Source organism: Electrophorus electricus, chromosome 21 (genome assembly GCF_041902795.1).
Source record: "Electrophorus electricus isolate QZ-2024a chromosome 21, ASM4190279v1, whole genome shotgun sequence".
Classification (NCBI taxonomy): Eukaryota; Metazoa; Chordata; class Actinopteri; order Gymnotiformes; family Gymnotidae; genus Electrophorus; species Electrophorus electricus.
Window position 1 is genome coordinate 14028637 of NC_137517.1, and position 20633 is coordinate 14049269.

At 47.6% G+C, this 20633-nt stretch overlaps 1 protein-coding gene across 4 annotated transcripts; it reads left to right on the forward strand.

Annotated features, from left to right (window-relative positions):
• Positions 1–10: 10 nt before the first annotated feature.
• sec16a (SEC16 homolog A, endoplasmic reticulum export factor) lies at positions 11–20631 on the forward strand. 4 transcript variants are annotated; one of them, XM_027017709.3, is made up of 31 exons: positions 11–70; positions 4399–7320; positions 7684–7817; positions 8005–8099; positions 8306–8447; positions 8771–8957; positions 9662–9818; positions 11288–11430; positions 11765–11826; positions 12048–12186; positions 12368–12607; positions 12693–12790; positions 13388–13469; positions 13557–13674; positions 13833–13944; positions 14040–14145; positions 14562–14702; positions 14912–15025; positions 15128–15317; positions 15616–15974; positions 16093–16140; positions 16370–16534; positions 16800–16877; positions 16973–17029; positions 17136–17277; positions 17606–17746; positions 17832–17923; positions 18045–18098; positions 18669–18728; positions 19248–19325; positions 19542–20631. In XM_027017709.3, exons 2-31 carry the CDS (start codon positions 4459–4461, stop codon positions 19605–19607), a joined length of 6462 nt encoding a protein of 2153 aa, XP_026873510.2. In that variant the 5' UTR covers positions 11–70; positions 4399–4458; the 3' UTR covers positions 19608–20631. The 4 variants fall into 4 exon arrangements, 3 of the variants coding, with proteins under 3 accessions (XP_026873510.2, XP_026873509.2, XP_026873511.2); XM_027017708.3 differs by having other exon boundaries at positions 13–133; XM_027017710.3 differs by lacking the exon at positions 18669–18728 and having other exon boundaries at positions 13–133.
• Positions 20632–20633: the final 2 nt, after the last annotated feature.

Genomic DNA, 20633 nt, shown 5'->3' on the forward strand with positions numbered 1-20633 from the left:
GTGACGCTTCATGTACACGTCGCTCAGCGAAGATGGCGGACAAGTGTCATCCTCGGTGTCCGGTCCCGTTGTAAGGATTTATAGGCCAAATCATTTCATATCGGGTTTTGGTTTCTCTACGTTAGAAAAGGAGGTGACGTATTTCACTGTTGTTTTGATCTTGTTTTCGGGTGGCTTTTTCCTCTGAATGTTATATTTCGCAACTTATGGTCTCATTCGAGCTAGCGTGTTATCTCTAGCTGGCTAGCAGTCGTGGCTAACTAGCTCTAACTAGCCTAGCCACTCAGCACCAGGTTGTAGCTGTGATGTCCCAAAAAGTTAGCTAGAGTCTCGTAGTACGGCGGTTTTGTCCGGTTTGTTGCTACGTGTGCGACCTTATCTGACATAAACGTCAACGTTGTTGTATTTTGCTGCTTGCTAGCTGGATTACGTTCACCCAGCCCGGCTTGCTGGTTTCTGGGCTTTGGTGGTTGTAGCTGTTCATTCCTCTGCCAGCTGTGCTAGCTAGTTAAGCTACATAGTTTCCTGCTGTCTGTATTTCTGCTTTACACAGTCACATGATAATCTGTCGTGTGCTTTCATATACCCAGGTCAAGGCTACTCACCGCTTGTGTACGATTATTTTAATTTAGCTGGCTAGCTGTATTGGCTTTATTTTATGGATTGCCAGCAAGCGTTGCCAGTGCTAGTATTAATGTTGAGGACATCTGAATATTCAAACTAATTTAGTTCCTCGTTCCTCTATAAGCAGTGTGTTGATGGCACACGGTAAAAGGAATTTGACTTCTGTGTCGGTGCAACAGCACTTGTAAGCTTAGCAGGCTCGCTAGGTACCCAGTTAGCGGGCTGGCTAGCTTTAAAGAGACTGGCTAGGACGTGACCTCAGAGGTTTGAACGCCGCAAGAAGCAAGCATCCAGTGAGAGGTGTACATGTGTCCGCTACATGGCTGTCACTTTAGTCTGATTAATGTATCTCGCAGCCGTTATGTCGTCGTATTTGTCCCAGACCTTTCCAACGAGCCCTAGTTGCCTATTCACGACTTTACTCTTTATACAACTTTGTTTACATGCATCCCCGATCGGTTCTATCAAGTTTCCAAACAAGAATAGACAAGTCGCATCGATTAGGGTTAACGTACCGGCACTCTAGGCAAGCATGACCCAATGTCTGTATATAGTTTTTAGTTTATAGTTTTGTTTCTGTTGTAGAGTAGTAAACCTGTCAGCGGCCTTGTGGACTATAAGATCAATGTTGTTCACATTACCGGGCACGGAGTTCATCTATGAGAGCCGGCCTGCAGTCCACGTTAACAAAAACGGGTTCTTAGAAAAGTCTAAAGGTTTCACAGTTCTCTGTAATTTAGAATGGGGGTTTCTCTTTCGACATTCATGTCTCCGTGTAATCACGTTCATGTTGTAACGTTAATTTCTTCTTATACTGCTCGTCAAAAAGTTTATGATTGTTAGCCTGTAGTATGAATATTGCGTACTGTGGTGTGCGACTTCTAATGGAGGCAGTGTTTTCTGAATAGGTCAGTAATCTTCTTTGGAATTTCAGCACCTTGTCTTATATCACCCCTGTGCAACTATGAAAACGAATATATTAAATAAAATCCAGTAAGTTTTCGGTGTTTGGGCAATTTAGTGTGTTGGCTTTTGTGCCAGAGTAAGTAACATCATCTAATGGTCAGTGGTGGAAAAATGCTAGAAGTGCTAAATTGATATTGTACATTTAATTCAATTCACAACCCCAAAATTTGATAGATAAACCAAATATTCAGTTTGAGAGGCCTCTTTGTGAGCTGTATCATATTGTATTTGAATGCAGAAAAATAAAGTGATATAAACATGGATAACACAGTAATATAAACATAGATAAATGCCTTCCATGTTCTAAAGATAACAGTTATGCTTTGTGGATCAGTAGTCTGAGATGCGTGATGAATACTGGCCTTCACACGATGAAGTATGCAAGTGGTGTATCTCTGGATTTAGTCAGTGTGCTTCCTACTTGGCTTTTGAGACCAAGAGTGGGAGTGGTGGTGTGTTTGCAGAAGAATACTGGTTGTATTTGAATATCTGTGCATGTTTGCTTGCCGTGTGTGTGTGTGTGTGTGTGTGTGTGTGTGTGGATGGCCTTAAAAGTGGCGTTTGAATGGCTGTGTGTTTTGGTTAGGTCTAGTGTTACTCAAGTGTTCTTCACATTGTGTAACAGCTATTTATTTAAAAGTAGACATGCCCATAACCTGTGCTAGCCTAATATGTGTGGCTATTTACCATTTCAGGAGGCATCCCTAATGGTTAAACATTAATTAATACTCTTACTTAATCCTTAAATCCAAAAGGCTAGCTGTTTGTAAGACATTTCGGTTTCACTGTCCATCTATGCCTGACCGGTATCCTTTTGTTTTCTTGGATGCATTTTTAACCAGAGGTGATGAAGCTGCCAGTTGGTCTCTGTAGAAAACTTGAAAGAGCGGTTACTCAGTAACAAAAAAAAAAAAAGACTCATTTGTAACGTGTGGTGTAGTATCCTAACAGAAAGCATTATAAAGCATTTTAACATACTCCCAACAAACTAATAAACCAAAAAAAAAAAAAAACAATAACAGGGTTACTAATATATTAATACTAATATCAGTGATGTTTAGATGATGAAATTGAATGTTACTTTTGCCAGCAACCTGTTGAAACGTTTTACAGTTCCATAGCAAGTGTATTGATGATTTCAGCATTGGGCAATATGTAGTGTCCTGATGAATACATGTTGCCTGCAGCTGGCCCTGTTGCCTCTCCAACATCACTCATCAGAAACATGCAACAATCGAGCACAGAATGTCATTAACCTGCAGGGCACATGCAGTTCATTTACTGTTGGTATGTTCAAATGTGTTTCTGGCATATTGTCAGAACCTGCCTGGATGGCCACATTTCCCATTTTCTTTTAAGTACAGTTACCTAGTAGAATATTGGGCCTTTAGTTTAAACTTTAAGATTTTAGTAATTCTTAAATTCCTTCTAATGTTTTTCAGAAACATTCCATAAGTCGAAAAAATAAAGGCGAAATGTACAGATGTGTTTTGTAAATCTGCTGTTATGGATAATGTTTTGTATCCTTTAGGCCTCTGAGAGCAAAATCAGTAGGCTACAGATTAAAGTTTAATGTGGCCTAATGTGCACAAGCGACATGTCTGGATGAGGGCCACACCTGCAGTTTCTCTCACGTTTGTCCTTTTATTTATGGTATTTACAACCAGCAGGCTGGTGCTACTGCTACTTCAGTCAGTCTATTAAGTTACCTTTAGGCTCAACTTCCTGTACCTACCTTTATCCAGGTATGAGTAATTCACAGTTGATTACCCAAAACATGATGCTCAGATGCTAGATCTCATGTTTCATGCCCTCACCGAGAGTGATGGGAGCACTGAAGGCGAAATCAGAGGTTGGTAATGACGCTGATAAAATGGCGAAATCTATTGTCAGCAACAAAACGAACATGACTTTTAAATTTCTATTTATTTATTTATTTATTTATTTATTTTTAGCTACTACATGTGTATTCACTTTATTGAATTGTTACATGATGACTGTGCTTGACTATCTCATTGCATGTAAATTTGCTACATATGAAGAAAAACATGCAGTTCTAACATTTTTTTGAAGGTTGTGTTTGTCGGTAAGTTCTGTATTTTCATTCCTTCATGAATTTTTAAGCCAGGTAAGCAAACAAAATGAATGTTGGAGACGTAATTTTCTCCAATATGCTTTAAGGCACGTTTCTGTTTTTCTTGAAACATTGGTATGCCATTAGTCTGTGAAGTCTTGTTGTCTATTTATCAGAAGTATATTTCTCATATTTCATTTATATCATCCAATTGTGTGTGTGACTTAAATACAATACTTAATTTCCTGACATTAAACAGAGCACTTAGTTCATATGAGGTGCGCCATCTTGCATATAAAAGCTGGGTAAACACTCCCTAGGTCTCCCTAGGCAATACCTTTAGAACGCTGCCATGTTGGAGTTAGCGCTGTAATCTTGTACAGGCTCAGGACAGAAACATGTGGTCCCTTTGGGGTATAGGGACAGACAGCGAATCTCTCTCTCTCTCTCTCTCTCTCTCTCTCTCTCTCTCTCTCTCTCTCTCTCTCTCTCTAAATAAAACAGCAGAGCTTGCTGTAAGGTGTCGCACTCAAGTGATGCAGGACGACAACCCTGTAGTGTGTTAAACCAGGAAAAACGCTGCAGCACTGTGGCTCTGTTAAGTCCTAGTGTAATTGTCAACAAAATTAATTGCCAAAAAAACCCTTTACTCCAAAACGTTTAAAATGCTGCAAGACGCTACTATAAACTCAACCTGTCAGTGTGTTTTTTGTTTTGTTTTTTTTTGTCCACAGGGACGTTGTCATCGCACCCTCAGTGACTTGAGTTCTGGAGGCCTGGTTAAGTGAGCGGAGATGCAGCCCCCTCCTCGTCCAGCTCCCCCAGGAGCATGTGGTCCACCCCCGACCTCTGGAGGACCTAATGCGTATAGGAGGACCCGACCTCACAAGCATGGCGCAGTAGCTACAGCACCATCACCTGCTCCGCCCTCGCAGCCAATGACTGACCCCTTTGCCTTTGGGAGGCAAGCTCCTCCTCTGCTGCCATTGGGTAGCCAGGCTCCGCCTACAAACAGTAGTTCTCTTCCTATGCAAGCTCCTTCCCTGGCAGGTTTTCTCCAGACTGCTCCTCCTCAAGGCCCACCGTTTGGAGCCCAAGCAGCAGCAGCAGCAGCAGTTTGTCCCCCACCTGCTGTCTTCACCCCTCATCCTGGTCCCTCAGGGCAGCCACCAGCTCCTAACCCACCTCCTGCCGAGCCTGGCTATTTCAGCTCCCAAGAGCCAATGCCCTACATCGCGCAGTTGCCTAACCCCGTCCCTTCTTTCAGCTCCAGCCAATTGCAGCCCCTTTCTGCGGCCTCGACGCCACCAGTTCAAAGCACCCCTCTGTTTCAGCCCACATCCCCTACTCCTCCTCATTTGGTTCCTGATCGCGGGAGCCGTCCTCCTTCTGTTCAGAACTACTTTCAGCCAACGAGCGATACACCTCAGCCATTCCATGCCACCCTCCAATCACAGGCCCCACCTCCTGGGCCCTTGCCCCATCACGCGCCACCCCAGACGCACGCCCACAGTCGTGCTCACGCAGCCATGCTAAATACGAGCGGGCCGCCTGTTTCCCAGCAACAGAACTCCCTTTTTTCAACACAGAATTACTTCAGCCAGACAGGTGGAGCCTCAGATCCGTGGTTCAGTCACGGTCCCCAGGACCCATCTCAAGATGCGTGTCCTGTCCCTTGTAATGTTACCCCCGGTGACCCTGGAACAGTGTCTATGTTTTTCCAGGGCAACGACGTAGAGAATAAAGAAACCCTTTCTGGGGAGGGCCGTCTAAATGGAGTATCGCATCCTCCTCACACAGGGGTCGCGACGGAGGCTCCTTATTTGAATGACAGTGGGAATATCAGAGCCAGCACAGGTCCATGTGACACTGTGGAGAATCTGGAATGTGTTCCCAACCAGGAAGTGCTGCCCAGTGAGCCACCACCTAGCCACGCCTATGAGGCGGGGCCCAACTTGGAGATGCCTGACTCTGCTCTTCGCCCTCCAAGTGTCTCTTCTAGCTACAGCAACGTCAGCCACAGCAGTGGCCCCACCCTCCACAGTAGCAGTCACCAAGCTCGGCGGCATCAGGGCATTATCGGGACGTTTATCCAACAAGAAAGCCCCCGCCCGCCTGATCCAGCTGCCTCGCACCCCTCCACGACTGGATACTTTGAACAGATAGATTCTGCACCTGCCCTGGAGCTGAGTCCCATCTTTCCTACCCCGAGCCCCCCCAAGCCAGTAGGTGTGTTCCAGCCAAGTGCTAATTCCTCCTTTGAGCCGGTGCGGTCGCACGGTGTTGGGGTCCGGCCTGCTGAAGTTGACCAAGCTAGAATGGTGATGGAGAAGATCGGCGCCGACGGGTTACCCGGCAATCTGGAGCAACCTCCGGACAACATGGAGACAATCTGCTTCCCAGGAGGGCAGGATCGCAGGCCTTCGTCTCGTGCCCAGGGGTCCCGACGACCCTGCGATAGCCCTGCCACAACCCTCTGGGCTCAGAGTGATCCCACCAGTCTCGGCGCTAACATTCTCTTAGCGCCTGCAGCGCCCCCTCTGGCCGCTACCTTTGCTCCAGCACGCCGGGCCAGCGCGGAGGTCATCCAGCCGCCGGAGGATGGCCCCCTGGATCTACACCCGCCCAGGGTACATGCGCAGCCTCACTCGGAAAACCTCGAGAACCCGCCGGACTCCCTTCCTCAGGCAAGTCTGGGCTACGCATCCCTGCTGGTGGCCACGCCCCCTGTAGAGGCTTTAAACCAGCCCGTCTTAATCGCGCCACCTTCGTCCAATTACAGTGTGATTTCTCCTCAAAGCCCTGTCCACACAGCCAATCAGACGAGTCCCACGAAGACCACCTCCCCTGTTCGGCCATTGGCTCAAACCCCAGTGGCTAATCAGCTGCCACAGAGTTCCTTGAGCAATCAGCCGCTGCCTCTTTTCTCACAGACGCCAGTGAGCTTTCCCCCGCCTTCCTGTCAGAGTCCGTTGAATCTGGCAGTGGAGGCCAAAGACGCTTTGCCTGCTGTCAAATCTGCCCACCCTCCTCTTTTCAGGGCCCAGTCACTGAAAGGTGATGGTCAAGCGGTCCCGCCTCCCAATCCACAAATCCCGTCTTCTGATTCTGCCACCAATCAAAATCCACCCTCAAATTACGAGCTACTTGATTTTTCTATGCACCAACCACAGATCCCAAATCTGCCCGCTCTGCCGCCTGGCCCTGTGAATAACACGCCTGGCTTTTACCTGCAGGTCACCAAAGACTCTCAGCAGGGTGGGCGGGCCGACACCGAGCCTCTGCTTCAGCCCCAAAACGCGAACGCCCCCAGGCCGCCTAGTAGTCAAGTTACCAGTGAGCCCCCTGTCCCCCTCCACCCTGCCCATCCAGCTGCCGTGCAGCGTCTGCCTCCATCACAGACCCCACCCACCTCCAAGCCTGCCCAACCCCCTGAATCTGCACCATCCCCGGCTGCCGGCTATTCTCCCAAACCTGGAAATCCCGCTGCCCCACATGATCCCCAGAGACCTCCTTCTGTCACTGGGGGCTACGCCCCACCTCCCATGCCTTCGGGGCCTGGGTATGGTGCTTACTATCCGGAGTATCAAGATGGAAGACATCCCTACCCCCCTCAGTACCCGGTCATGGACCCAAGGGCTCAGAACTACTACCAGGTATCCTGAGTTTCAGTTTCAGATGTTGACGTAAGAGTGAAGCAATTGTAATTTTAGTGAAGGTGATTTTAAAGCCTTTTTGCTGATGAGAAATATGAAATAAGATCAGTTTTATAACTTTTTTTCCTTTTTCATCAAAGTAAACTGCTTGATTAAAAAAAACATAATATAAAAACACATTTTTTTTAGATGGTATATTTTTTATCACAATATGGATTTTTATTTATCTACTGTTAGACTTTCATGTTCAAAATGTAATTTTTTGAAACGTTTCAGATTAAGTGGTTCTTTTTATATTTGAGACTTATCACACATTCTCTCCTCGTCTGTCTCTTCCCTCCTTGTCTTGGGTTCCGGCTGCAGGAAGATCCGTACCGGAGAGCGGATCCCCGCTACAGCCGGTACGACGGACCAAATCCCGGTTACCGGGACACGGAGCGACAGCCCGAGAGGCCGAGTTCTAGAACCAGTCAGTACTCCGACCGACCCAGCTCCAGGTGAGGGGTGAAAGAACAGCGGTCAACCGTGCCTCCACGTGGCTTTCTGTGAGACGTTGGTGTAGATGCTGGTCTCTTTGGCCCAGTCCCCCCCCAAAAATACCAAAACAAAACTCTGTCTGCCTGACCTTACTCTTGCCCTGAGTTTTTGAGGAAAAAGCTTCCCTCTCTTTCTGTCTCTCCCCAGACAGGGTTACAGTGAGGATTACACCAGGCCTAGCCGCAGTGCCTATGAAGAGTACTATGCAAACTACTACAAGAAACAGTACGAGCAGTATGCAGGTAAACGCTGGACTGTACCTGCCCTTTTGCGGCCTATTCTCAAACAGTCTAGGAGTTTGCGCCAGAAATGAAAATATGTAAAGTTTAAAATGTAAATTGTTCATAATTTATTGCACTGGAAGAGTTTCATTCAGTGTGCAGCCTGGAAATCTTGCGCTGCTTGTTTTTTAATTTGTTCGTGTGTGTGTGTGTGTGTGTGTGTGTAGATCAGAGCAGGTGGTATGACCCCAGCGCTGTATATGACCCCCGTTATAGAGCCTACTACGACCAGGCCTACGGCTGGTACAACTATAACCACGAGGCCTACCGAACCGCCGACCCTTATTATGGCCAGCAGTATCCCAGCAGGTACTCTCCTGCCCTAAAGGACCCAGTATTTGTTTTCTTTGTCTAGATTGATAGGCTGGGGTTTTTGTGCAGTATAAAAACTAATACAGGAAGAATATGGAACAGGATCATGGTGCAGGATTTGTTGAATCGGCCCGGCCCGGCCACACGACCAAAAGATATCCGTACGAATGAAGGTTATGCGAAAAAACTCAAGCTCCTCGTGCGTGGCAGTGGTTGCCTCATGCATGTATAGAACCAAAAGTTTGTTTGCGTATACAGCACTCCCAACCTGACTGTGCTGCTGTTCTCAGTCGCCTCTTTTCTGTGGGAATCGCCTCCAGGCGGGAGGGCTACGACGACCCGTGGCGATACTATCCGGGCTACGACTCCAGGTTCGATGATGATTACCGCGCGCGCGACCCGTACGCAGACGACTTCGACCGGCGGTCCGTCCACAGCGAGCAGTCCGCCCGCAGCGTCCACTCCGCCCACAGCCGGCGAAGCAGCTTTAGCTCACGCTCGCAACAGGTGGGTGGAGGTGGGGGTTGGTGTGGATGAGAGTCTGAGGGAGTGTGCACAGCTCTGGGGAAAAATGAAGATACCGCTCCAACATACCTGATCCAGTGATAACCTGAACCAAATCTTATTTAACAAGCAACGTGAGGGGCTGGAGGAGAGGAGGCCGAGATGCATGAAAACTGGGATTGAAAACCTGGATTGTTTCTCCAAATATTGATTTCTGAACTCTTCTACAAATGGTTAAAAATTAAAAAAAAAATGAATATGAACTTGTTTTCTTTGTATGTCTGAAAACGCTGCATCTTTTGTCATTGCTGTCATTTTCAGCAAATAATTATTTTTATTTTGGAATTTGGGAGAAATGTTGTAAATAATTAATGGAATAAAACAAAATTGTTCAATTTATTCAAACAAGTATCACTATAAATAGTAAAACCAGTAAAACTGATATTTTTGCAGTGGTCTGTTAATTTTTTACAGAGGGGTGTGTGTGTGTGTGTGTGGTGTGTGTGTGTGGTGTGTGTGTGTGGTGTGTGTGTGTGGTGTGTGGTGTGTGTGTGTGTGGTGTGTGTGTTGTGTGTGTGTGTGTGTGTACGTACGGTTTTCTGTGTTGGGAACTTTTGCGATTATGATTTATTGCTGTCTCTTGTGTTTGTGTGTATGCTTGTCTGTGTATACATCGGTCAACCTGTGTGTGTAATCTCTCTTTGTAGAGTCAGGTCTACAGGAGTCAGCCAGATCTGGTTGCTGCGGGTTACGATTCCACGGTGCCTGTGGACTATTCTTATGGCCAGTATCCTGACCAGTCTAACACTCATAACTACAGCCAGTACAATGCCACGGACACCACCTGGACTGCCCCAGAACAACGTAACTATCTCTCTTACACACACAAATAGCTACTTCTGTATTTTAATCTACTTTAGTCATCTCTAGTAACAAATGTATGTTGCCAGAATGAAATAAAAAAGCAGTAGCTGCGGTCAGGTTTCCTGTGTTTGTTGAGAAACTGAGACGGTAGTTCTCAGTCCAGTAGTGGGCACACTCCCAGCAGGGCGGTCAGCACCGTGGACATGCGCACACGTGCAGGGCGGTCAGCACTCTGGTCATGCGCACACACGCAGTGGTGTTGCTTGCTTAAGAAATGGCACCTTTTATTCAAACCATGTTGAGATGCAGAGGATGCTCAAACCACTGGGCAGCAGGACCGTCGTCCGGCGGGCGAGGTTTTCCGCCTCGCAGCAGTAAACGAGTCCGTCCGCTTCGCTGGCTGCTCCAGGCTTAGAGAGGTCCAGTGACGCTGCAAACGTAGAACTCCGTCCTCCGTCTGTCAGCCCGGACCTCCTACTGTTCATACACCTGAAGTGAAAATGGCCAGCGTAAACGATTACCATCGGTTTGTTCTCTCGCCTTTCAAATCAGACCAGCGTGAGCCCTTACTGCTGCCATTACATCATTTATGGGTGGGTGTGGAAAATTTTGAGAGATATTGATGTTAATAATATAGGTAGATTTGTATTAATATTGATAGATCTTTATTAATATTGTGATTGTTTCTTGGTCGTGGTAGTTTACGGCTCCTGGTCCAATGCCTGCTTGGCACCATTCACACTTATTTGAGCACAGAAGCGAAAGAATCGTGCAATGCTGAAACATTTCTACCTTGTTCTGGACGAGAAGCTTCGATCCACAGTAGATCTTTTTGGATGTCTCGAGGCCGAGAATGTCTGGGTGTGGCTCATGTCTTCATCTATCGTGTGATTGGCAGACAGTCGACTCTCATAGTTTAGCATACTTAGTGAGTTGTCCCGTTCCTAGTAAGGATTCTTTCTTGACTGTCGCCATGGTTCGTTTTAGGCCCCATCAAGTCAATCTCCCGTAATCCTGCAAGATAGTGATGATTTACGATGGCCTGTTCAGCACTGTAAGATGTTTTGAAAGCTTAGACCGGTTTGTGTTCATCTGCATTCTGCCCATTGACGAGATGGATGTCGTGACTACTTGGTACAAAAAAATAAAATAAAAATACCTTAAATTTGGCCAGCAAATTAACTTTTAGTGCTTACGTTTGGTCAGATTACTGCAAACATAAGAGTTTTGGCGTTGAGTAATCTGGTTGATGCAGTAAGGTCTTGAACTCAGCCAAACCACCTAAAGCCCCCCATCACGTGCACAGAACTGACTTGTCTTTTGTTTGTGCTTCAATTTAGTATTCAGATTTTAAAAAATTAGTATAATACCAAACAAGATGATGGCATATTCTTATTAGTCTGTGTTGCTGTCCCAGTACTCACGTGTCTGTGTGTGTGTCTGTGTGTGTGTTTTTCTCGCTCTCTCAGCCCCTCCGAGACCGGTGACCCCGGAGAAGTACTCCGTTCCTCACTGTTGCGCCCGCTTCGGCCCGGCGGGTCAGCTGATCCTGGTGCAGCCCAACCTGCCTTCGGCCGGCCAGCCGGCCCTCGTGGAGCTTCACAGCCTGGAGGTAACCCGTCACGTGGCCTCTGCGCCCCCTCTGATTGGTCAGCCACAGAGGAAGCTTGTGACGTGCACAACTTGAGTGCATTTTTGATTGGTTGGACTTGGAGGAGCTGAATTTAGTACCCTGCTGCTGCTCTTTGTGACTTAGCTATCCCTTTCTTCTTTGTGTTGCTTTTTGACTCAGTGAGTTAGCGTGATGCTTTTGAAAACGAGTTGGCTCAAGAGAGTGCTGAATTCTCTTGGTCAGTTACGATTAGCTTTGTTGCCGTTGGATACGCGCGTGCCCGTCCTTAAACGTGCGTGTGAGCGTGCTCGTCTCTGCTGCGATGTCATTCCAGGTAATAATGCAGGATTCTCCAGAGCAGTCTGACCTGCGAGCGTTCCCAGGACCGCTTGTCAAGTAAGGCTGATCTTTTGACCTCTGGACCTACTACAGTCCCTTGCTCTTCTGGCACATGTATAAACACCTGAATGCACATGCTTCTGTCTTTAGTCATCTTTACGTGTGTGTGTGTGTGTGTGTGTGTGTGTGTGTGTGTGTGTGTGTGTGTGTGTGTGTGTGTGTGTGTGTGTGTGTGTGTGTGTGTGTGTGTGTGTGTGTGTGTGTGTGTGTGTTCTCAGGGAGGAGACCCACAAGGTGGATGTTATAAAGTTTGCGCAGAACAAAGCCCAGGAGTGCATGCGCAACGACGGCCTCATAGACAAGGACTCTGCCTGCCTTATCTGGGAGTTCATAATGCTGCTCTGTCGTCAGAATGGGGTGTGTACGCTTGTTTGCGCGCGTGTGTAAACATGTCTGTGTGCACACTGACCATATTCAGTTTTCACACTCTTCATTTGTTCCAACTATGTTTAATTAAATACTCTATTTGTAGTAAGTGAGTGTTATAATTGTGTGAATGTTACTGGAGTGTGTGTGTGTGTGTGTGTCTCTCGCTTAGACGGTAGTTGGGACAGACCTCGCTGACCTGCTGCTGAAGGAGCATCGCTCTGTGTGGTTGCCTGGGAAGTCGCCCAACGAGGCAAACCTAATCGATTTCACCAATGAGGCGCTGGAGCGTCCGGAGGAGGAGGAGTCGGGGCCGCTCTCCCTCCTGTCAGACACTGTCATGAGTGTACCCGAGAACGTCGGCAAGGAAACGGAGCGCTTTAGAGAACTTCTGCTGTTTGGGCGAAAAAAGGCAGGAAAAAATACAAACACCCATATATAAACACTCAGTAGATTTCAACAAATATGTATTAAGTGTGTCTGTGTGTGTGGTTTAGGATGCTCTGGAGTCTGCTATGAAGAATGGACTTTGGGGACATGCCCTTCTTCTGGCCAGTAAGATGGACAGCAGGACACATGCAAGAGTCATGACCAGGTAACCCACACACATTCACACTAACAAACACACATGTGTCTAAACTTCTTTATTAAGAAAAGTGAGCCCTCCTCACATCTAGGACTCCCTGCAGTGTCGTCATATGCTGTAACTGCTACCGCTTTGACCTGCCTGCCTCCTGAACTAGTGCCAGTCACGTATTGGCACTGGTACTTGACTTGTAATCGCAAGGTTGCTGGTTCAAGCCCCACCACTGCCAAGATGCCACTCTTGGGGCCCCTGAGCAAGACGCTTAATCCGCAATTACTCAAGTTGTACTCAGTCATACTTGTAAGTTGTTTTGGATAAAGGTGTCAGCTAAATGCCATAAATGTAATGCCCCGTTATGTTAGCTGGGTCAGGCAGGATTACGCATGTGCGACAGTTGATGAAGAGGACGTCGGATCTGAGACCGATTCTGGTCAGTGGGCAGCTGGTGTCTGAGGCATGTCTGTCTTCTGCGGTTGCCTGCTTGGCTAAACTCAGGGATTTTCTCTTTCCTCATCTGTCATTGTATTGATACAAGGTGAATGTGTGTGTGTGTGTGTGTGTGTGTGTGTGTGTGTGTGTGTGTGTGTGTGTGTGTGTGTGTTATAGGTTTGCCAACAGTCTGCCCATCAACGACCCCCTGCAGACAGTCTACCAGCTTATGTCCGGGAGGATGCCTGCTGCAGCTACGGTAAGAGAGTGTGTGTGTGAGAGAGTGAGTCAGATGCTAAGAATGCATCTTTTAATCTTTAAAAATATCTCTCTCTCTCTTTGGCAGTGTTGTGGGGATGATAAGTGGGGAGACTGGCGCCCTCATCTGGCCATGGTGCTCTCTAACCTCACTCACATCCTAGATCTGGACACGCGCACCATCTCAACGATGGGGGACACGCTGGGTAATTTATATACACACACACACACGCGCGCGCGCACGCGCACACACACACGTAGGATTCACACACAATTTTTTGGATTATGAACACAGTATGTTTTATTTTACAACGCTGTTATGATGCACTGTGTGTGTGTGTGTGTGTGTGTGTGTGTGTTACAGCCTCCAAAGGTCTGATGGATGCGGCTCATTTCTGTTACCTGATGGCTCAGGTGGGTTTTGGCGTCTTTACTAAGAAAAGCACCAAGATGGTCCTCATTGGCTCCAACCACAGGTACCCGCGCGCGCGCACACACACACACACTCAAAAGTTCAAGCATATATACAGAATGAATGATGGCTCAGTTTTCTCTTTCTCTGTTCACCCAGTCTGCCGTTTGTGAAGTTCTGCACTACAGAAGCCATCCAGAGGACGGAGGCCTACGAGTACGCTCAGTCCCTGGGCTCCCCCCCCCTCTCCCTGCACAACTTCCAGGTCCGTCGCACTCACAAACACTCTGCACTTCCCGAAGCTCCATATGGCACACGACCTCACCCCAGTTTCCAGCTTCTGGATCATGGGACAGGCTCACTGATCTGTTAACTGACAGACTCTAAATAGTCCTCCCAAGGGGCGGGGATCGTGGCGGCCTCGCCGACGTTTTCCACGTGTGGTAGATTCTGGTGTGTGTATGGTGCGGGGGCAGTGGTAGCTCAGTGGTTAAGGTACTTGACTTGTAACCGGAAGGTTGCTGGTTGAAGTCTCACCACTGCCAAGTTGCCACGGTTTGACCCCTGAGCAAGGCCCTCAACTGCTCAAGTTGTACTCAGTCATAATTGTAAGTCACTTTGGATAAAAGCATCAGCTAAACGCCGTAAATGTTTAAAAGCCATAAATTTTGCCCCTTGCAGGTGTTTAAGTTCATCTATGCTTGTTGGCTGGCGGAGGCAGGTCTCTGTGCTCAAGCCTTCCATTACTGTGAGGTCATATCCCACGCACTGCTGACCTTACCTGACTACCACTCACCTGTGTTTATTGGTCAGCTGATACAGGTACTCAAATGGCATGCACACACACACACACACACACACACACACACACACACACACACACACACAGACGCATACCAGCAATGCCGGTATCGCTTGAGCAAAATTCACATGACAATTCTGACTTCTCTAATTCCTGTAAGATCACAATTGCAGTTGTTCAGTCTCTCTCTTTGTAGTTGATGACCAATACCATACCCTCTCTCTCTCAGATGTCTGCGCGATTGAGATTTTTTGATCCCCAGTTGAAGGAGAAGCCAGAGCAGGAGCTCTTCCAAGAGCCTGATTGGCTACTGCAGCTCCGACAGCTCAACAACAAGATCAAGGTTTGTGTGCGTGGGGCCATGGTACAGGTTATGAAGAGAAGTGTGTGTTTGTGTGTGTGCGTTTCTTGTGCGTGTACATTCTAACTCGTTTCCGTCTCTCAGGACGGCGTGATAGCGTTGCGTACGAATCACAGTCCTCTCCAGCCATCCGTTTCCCCCACACCGAGCTCCGAGGACCAGCGTAACCCACATGACCCTTCAGCTATGACCTCTGACCCCAACAACCCCCTCATGACCTCCCTCATGCCGCAGGCGGGCCCACCCACACCAGGGGTGCAGCTCATGCCACCAGGTGGGTGTAGTTGCTTGCATTTCTACACCCGGTGAAAGCCTGGCAATGTTTCTCTGGCGGGCGCAGCAAACCGACGGGTTAATGGCTCTCAGAATTTAAATGTGAATATCGTGGGTTGGTGTTGGGTGTTTTTTTTTTTTTATGCGGAACGAGAAGGCGAAAAAAAAAAGACTTAATATCTTGGTCTTTTTGTGTTCGAGCTTCATCGCCGTGGAAATATTCACGGAGCAGATTTCTGTGGCAGTCTCTTCCTATCCACGTAGTGAGTTAATAATGCGTGTGCTCCTGCCTCTTCCAGCTCCAGCTGTCATTTTACGAGATGGGGTGGGCCTGCTGCCCCAGGGCCCTCCTCCCAACGCAGAGGCTGTTCCGTTTTACCCAGCATCCCCTCTTCCCCCGGCCCAGCCCGGCTTCCTCCCGCAGTACCAGCCTGAGCACACGGAGCCTTACGGGCCCGTGCCAACGCAGCACGCCGCCCATTCGCCTTCCAGCATGCCCCCAAAGCTCCCCCTCTACCCACCCATGGAAATGCCCCCCCAGGTGGCCGGGGTGGACTCCACACCTGCGCCGGCCTCGCCTCTGCAGCTTCCTCAGCCATCCCCGCCCTCACGCGGCGCCCCTCCGCCGATGGACTTCTACGACAGCATGGCCCATATTGTAAGAACGAGCGGAAAGCAGAACTTGGCTTTCCCGTCTTGTTTTTCATGTGTGCAGAGCTGGAATACTGGGAGTTGTAGTTCTTTTAACTGTTGTTGGTCACTGATTTTGTGTTCAGAGTTCAGGAAGACGGTCCAGAAGCACTTCTCAGTCTTCTGCACACCTGGTAAAAAATAAAATCTCTCTTAAAAATGTTTTAAAACTAATTTATTTATTTTTTTACACACTCTCACGCGCTCACTCTCTCTCGCGCTCTCTCGCACACTCACACACACACACACACACACAGACTCTTTTTCTATTCAAACTCTTGTTCTTTTCTATGCATCTTTAACGGAGGCGCTTTGGATCGGAGCGTCGGCTAAATGCTGACTGTGTCTGTGTCGCTTCCTCAGGCGGCAGGACGTCGCTCTCGGACTGTGTCGGAATCCTCCACCCATTCGGCAGGCCGGGAGCGCAGCAACTCTATGGCCAATCAGAGCTCTCCTCCGCCACCGCCCATTCCAGAAGCACCGCCTCAGGAAGTGCCCAAGAAAACTAAGAGTGATTCTCCCAAAAAGGTAGTCACACATTCATGCAACCAAATTCAGAGTTGACATCATTCTGGAATTGCAAGCATTCAGTACCTAAAAGCTACACAGGTGTTTTCTCATGACATGACGAAAACCAGACAAAAATGTCTCTTTTTGCCTTATTAAAAACTATACAGTTTAGTTGTCTAAGGTGTGAAAAATGCATCTCTCTCTCTCTCTCTCTCTCTCTCTCTCTCTCTCTCTCTCTCTCTCTCTCTCTCTCTCTCTCTCTCTCTCTCTCTCTCTCTCTCAGGGAGGGGGTGGAGGCTTTCTGAGTTGGTTTCTGAAGGGAAAGAATGAAGCCCATCTTCCAGATGACAAGAATAAATCTGTACGTCTCCTACTAGTCTAGCACTTCCGTCTCCTTCTCAGGACGTCATTTTTAACGCCGTGAAGCGCTGAATAAAATGACCTGTTGTTTTCCAGATTGTTTGGGATGAACAGAAGCAGAGATGGGTGAATCTGGATGAACCAGAGGAAGAGGTGGGCACAGTCTGACCGTCTCTGGGTGGGCGTGAACGAGTATTTCACCTTCATTTACACTGAGCTAACTTGCCCACTTAAAACTGTCCGTATGCCTTTCTAACAGAATAAGCCACCTCCCCCTCCCCCTACAATGTTTCCAAAACTTCCGACGGGCGCTCCGGCTCTGGGGGTGGGTCCAGGAATGACCGGGCCACCGGGCAGACCAGGGGCGGGACCATCTGTTAATATGTTCTCCAGGAAGGCAGGTGAGTTGCTCATCCTTCAGGGGTGTGTGGGTGGGTTTGTGGGTGTGTGTGAGAGCGAAGCTTTTGGCCTGTTTTTGCGTAGATTTCCATTTTTGCCCACTACGTTAGGGATGCAACACTGAACCCTGTCTGGGAGGCATGTGTCTGTGCTGCCTGCTGGAGACCGTAGCAACTGTTCCTAACCTATCCAGGGCCACTTTGTAACAGCCACCTAACGGGGTTCAGCAACAGCCAAGATTTGAAACGGTCGCTCATCACTAACTAGGGTTACGAGGAAATGTGCAGGCCTTAGCTAAACAAATAACGTGCGTGTTTGTGTGCGCTTCAGGCACTAAGTCTCGCTACGTGGATGTGCTGAATCCAGGACGTGGAGATTGTAAACCAGCTCCTGCGGTTGCTCCTCCTGCTGACCTGTTCGCTCCCCTTGCCCCCATGACCTTACCAGCCAACCTCTTCGTTCCCACCGCAGGTATAGGGTTCTCTCTCTCTCTCTCTCTCTCCCCCTCTCTCTCTCTCCCCCTCTCTCTCATTTGTGTATTGTTATACTATCTCAGCTCCAGAGGACCAGCATCCAATTGAAGGAAATGTTCCAGATAGCAGTGGAGACAATGCACAGCACACACAGCCCACAGCTACTGTTCCACAGGTACGTACACACACACACACACACACACACACACACACACACACACACACACACACACACACACACTTGCTGTTCACTTTATAATGATTGTGTGTGTGCACTTTGTTTTTGGTTCCTTCAGATGTTCAATCCGACCCTTTTGCCACCAGGCCCAGAGGGAACGCAGTCAGGGGAGGTAAGGTCATTCTTTGACCTTTGACCCATGACCCCTTATAGACGTTAAAGTCAAATCATCCTTTCATGCTGTCTTCACTCTCATGAGCACACACACTTGCACATGATGAGCTTAAATATTAACATACACATACCTCACATACATCACGGAGCAGTTATGCAGATTTTCACACATATTGTCATATTGTTCCACATTTGCACAAATTTTATAAATACACACCACAAAATGCACAAAAACATTTCACACACCACATCTGTGATACAACTGAAGGTCCTCCTTTGTGCCTACTGTCCAACTCTCCAACTGGAACAGTTATGTTTTTTTTATTGAGGCCTATGACACTGCTCGCGTGCGTGCGTACGTGCCCGAGGAAATGCATGCACGTGACCTCTGCACGCACGCTGATTAGCCACCGAAGTGGGTAGTTGTCATGGAGACATCTGATTCCTGTGTGATGCGTTTGTGTCATGAATGACAGGCTGGATCTGCATGGGATTAATTTTGGTTTGTGGTTTTTTTTGTTTTTTTTTCTTTGTTTTTTTTTTTTGTGATGTTTTCCTGCTGTTCTAGCTATCACGTTCTAGCTCAATGAGTTCTTTATCACGAGAAGTGAGTCAGCATTTAAACCAGGTACTTACAGCTGGGTTTCATTACATGTATATGTGAACACACACACACACACACGTGCTCGTGCACACGCAACACACACACACACACGCACTCTCTCTCACATGCGCGCACACAGCAGCGCTGACGACAGAGGCCCACTCTCCTGCTCTGCCTTCTCATCAAGCATGCGCACCCTAGCCACGCCTCCTCTGCATGCTAATGAGCTCCCTCGTTTGTTGTCAGTGATGAGCATAGTAGACCTAGATAGCCTTTCCAGCTGTTGGTGCTGCAATTGAAGCCACTTCTTTGGCAGTGGATCTGAAGGGCAAAAATGTCAATCTGATTTTCCAAAAAATGAACAATGCAATATTTGGGTCATTTTGTTTGCAGACTCATTTAATTGCGCGTGAGTTTATTGCTGAGTGGTCCCCGTCAGCTATCTAGATGTACTATCCATGTATGTGGTGGCTCTGTGCTCTGTGTGTTCATGCCTGTTGGTTGCCGAGTGTCGCTGTGGTAACGGTGTCTGTGTTCTTATAGGTCCCCCCGCAGCCGACAACCCAAGGAGCTCCGCCCCCAGGGGGCGTGACTTTCTATAACCCGTCACAGTTTGCACAGGTAAAAGTTGTGGCAATTTGGTAGGAGTGGTACATAAATATGTATACATATAAATCTACAAGTATATAAATAAGATCACGATTCATAGTTGTGGTCGCGTCTTTGAACATTGTTGGTGTGTTGACCCGGAGTTGGTGACATTACTCTCCTTACAAGTTACAAATCTTCCTTCTGGCCGTTGCACTCTCTCTCTCTCACGTGCTCGCTTGCTCTCAGCCTGTTTCTGCAGCTCGATCCCGTCCTGGGAGGATCGGCCACAGAGAGTACCCCAAAATGAAATAACACCCAGCCGCTGTGTGCCAGCTCACGCCAGGCTGAGTTTCTGTCCCAGACTCCGAGCTGGCGAGTGTGCCACCGCCTTACCTCCCAGCCTTCGTAACTGTAACTGTCTTCGTCGTCGTCATGATCGTCATCGTTGCCACCACCACCTGTCAGCATTGTTATTGTCCAGATTTGTTCCGTGTATTTTTACTGATAGAGTATATAGTCTCTCTCTCTCTCTCTCTCTCTCTGTCTCTCTCTCTCTCTCTCTCTCTCTCGAATGCTTTTCTCTGATTTGGAACCTTGTGACATTTAAGTGCAATAATGTTTAGATTCGCTTTGCTAGACCTCTCTGCCTAATAGTAACTGCATTTCAGCCCTGTTGGTTTGTATGAACTAGTGTGGGGGGGGTGAGGGGTGGTGGGAGGAACCCAGTGTGAGCATCTGGCCTGTTGTTGTCGTGGGAACGCGACATGAGGTTATGCTCATTGAAATGTTCTCGCTATTTATTGCAGCTTCCTGATGGAACAAGTCCTTTTTAAAATCACCACACCCCCACAGTCTGTATATCAGAATAAATATTTATGAGCTGTAGTCAGAGAAATGTACCCCACCCTCACTCTCCTTTACCTGATTCAACCTGCAATTTTCACAATTAGTTGCATTTTATTACATTCATGATTTATATTAAAAATCCATGAATCACTCACACGTTTCTGCTTACTTGTCATTTATCAGTTTTTTCCAAGAACATTGATCATCTGTTTCCTCTGTAATCAAAATATACATTTCTGATTGCTAATGGGTTTATTTTTCCTCTCCCTCGATTTCACTTACCATGAGCAGCCACGTCTTGTTACGCTGGCAACGGTTGTTATTTTTTTAATATTTTATTTTGTGTGGGGCAGTGAGGTGTTCCAAAGGAACACTCTCTCCTGAAGGAAGCCTGGACTTCTCCATTGTGTTTAGAATTGACTGTAAAAATTACCCCCCCCAAAAAAACCAAGTGATGAAAATAAAGATATTTTTGAGCTCTTTAACACTTTG

Bases quoted from the DNA above. Each gene is read 5' to 3' on its own strand.
- sec16a (XM_027017709.3), top strand. From the start codon at position 4,459: ATGCAGCCCCCTCCTCGTCCAGCTCCCCCAGGAGCATGTGGTCCACCC. The intron at 15,026-15,127 runs GTTTGTGTGCGT...TCCGTCTCTCAG, and splicing joins AGCTCAACAACAAGATCAAG to GACGGCGTGATAGCGTTGCG. The intron at 15,318-15,615 runs GTGGGTGTAGTT...TGCCTCTTCCAG, and splicing joins GGTGCAGCTCATGCCACCAG to CTCCAGCTGTCATTTTACGA.